The sequence below is a fragment of the Habropoda laboriosa genome, unplaced genomic scaffold (assembly GCF_001263275.1).
Source record: "Habropoda laboriosa isolate 0110345459 unplaced genomic scaffold, ASM126327v1 C6067711, whole genome shotgun sequence".
NCBI lineage: Eukaryota > Metazoa > Arthropoda > Insecta > Hymenoptera > Apidae > Habropoda > Habropoda laboriosa.
The window spans coordinates 1-1,429 of NW_017127570.1; the positions used below are offsets into that span (position 1 = coordinate 1).

The 1,429-nt window shown below is 43.3% G+C and overlaps 1 protein-coding gene across 1 annotated transcript; it reads right to left on the reverse strand.

Annotated features, from left to right (window-relative positions):
* Positions 1 to 6: 6 nt before the first annotated feature.
* LOC108578333 (titin-like) lies at positions 7 to 1,425 on the reverse strand (the record flags this gene model as incomplete). The annotated part of the gene is made up of 1 exon (XM_017941646.1): positions 7 to 1,425. A coding segment is annotated over one exon (1,419 nt), but the record flags the coding sequence as incomplete, so codon positions are not given.
* Between the last annotated feature and the right edge of the window lie 4 nt (positions 1,426 to 1,429).

Here is a 1,429-nt window from a genome sequence, read left to right on the forward strand (position 1 = left end):
CACAGTTTCGTCAACTACTTCTTCTATTGGGCCTTCAGTCACAGTCGTCACAGGTCTCTTACCTTGTTCTTCAACTGTGACTACTTCAGTCACTTGTTGTTCCTTACCCTTGCGTTTGATTACCTTCTTCTTGGTTGTCTTCTTGGGTTTACCTTCTTTAGTAATCTCTTCGGTAACTGTGACCTGTTCACGAACTTCTTCGACTTCAGAAGGTTGGACATATTCTAGCATTGGAAGAGGCTTAACTACTTCGTCAACTACTTCTTCTGTGGGACCTTCAGTGACAGTTGTAACAGGTCTCTTACCCTGTTCCTCGACTGTCACTATTTCAGTGACTTGTTGTTCTTTACCCTTGCGCTTAATAACCTTCTTCTTGGTGGTCTTCTTTGGTTTGCCTTCTTTGGTGATTTCCTGAGTAACAGTGACCTGTTCTCGAACTTCTTCCACTTCTCCAGGTTTGGCATATTCTGGCACTGGCAGAGATTTCACTGCCTCGTCAACTACTTCTTCCAGAGGACCTTCAGTCACGGTTGTAACAGGAGCTTTGCCTTGTTCCTCAACGGTGACTACTTCAGTAACTTGTTGGTCTTTACCCTTGCGTTTAATTATCTTCTTCTTGACAGTCTTCTTTGGTTTGCCTTCCTTAGTAACTTCCTCAGTGACAGTAACTTGTTCTCGTACCTCTTCTACTTCAGTTGGTTTGATACGTTCTGGCGCAGGCAACGGTTTAATTATTTCTTCCACTAGTTCTTCCACTGGTCCTTCAGTGACAGTAGTAACCGGTGCTTTTCCTTGTTCTTCTACGGTAACTACTTCAGTTACCTGCTGTTCTTTTCCTTTGCGCTTGATCACTTTCTTTTTGGTAACCTTCTTTGGCTTGCCTTCTCTGGTTACTTCTTCAGTAACCGTCACTTGTTCACGAACCTCCTCCACTTCAGATGGTTTGACAAATTCTGGAGTAGGCAGTGGTTTCATCACATCCTCGACAACCTCTTCCACGGGTCCTTCTGTTACAGTTGTAACAGGTACTTTACCTTGCTCTTCAACTGTAAGGATCTCCGTAACTTGCTGTTCCTTTCCTTTACGCTTGATAATTTTTTTCTTAGTTGTTTTCTTTGGTTTGCCTTCCCTGGTGATTTCTTGTGTTACTGTAACTTGTTCACGGACTTCTTCAACTTCTGATGGTTTGACATATTCTGGTGCAGGAAGTGGTTTCACTACTTCATCGACTACTTCTTCAACAGGACCTTCTGTCACAGTTGTCACCGGTCTCTTACCCTGTTCTTCAACTGTAACTATTTCAGTTACCTGTTGCTCTTTGCCCTTGCGTTTGATTACCTTCTTCTTGGTTGTCTTTTTCGGTTTTCCTTCTTTGGTAACCTCCTGAGTAACAGTGACTTGTTCCCGAACTTCTTCCACTTCCCCAGGT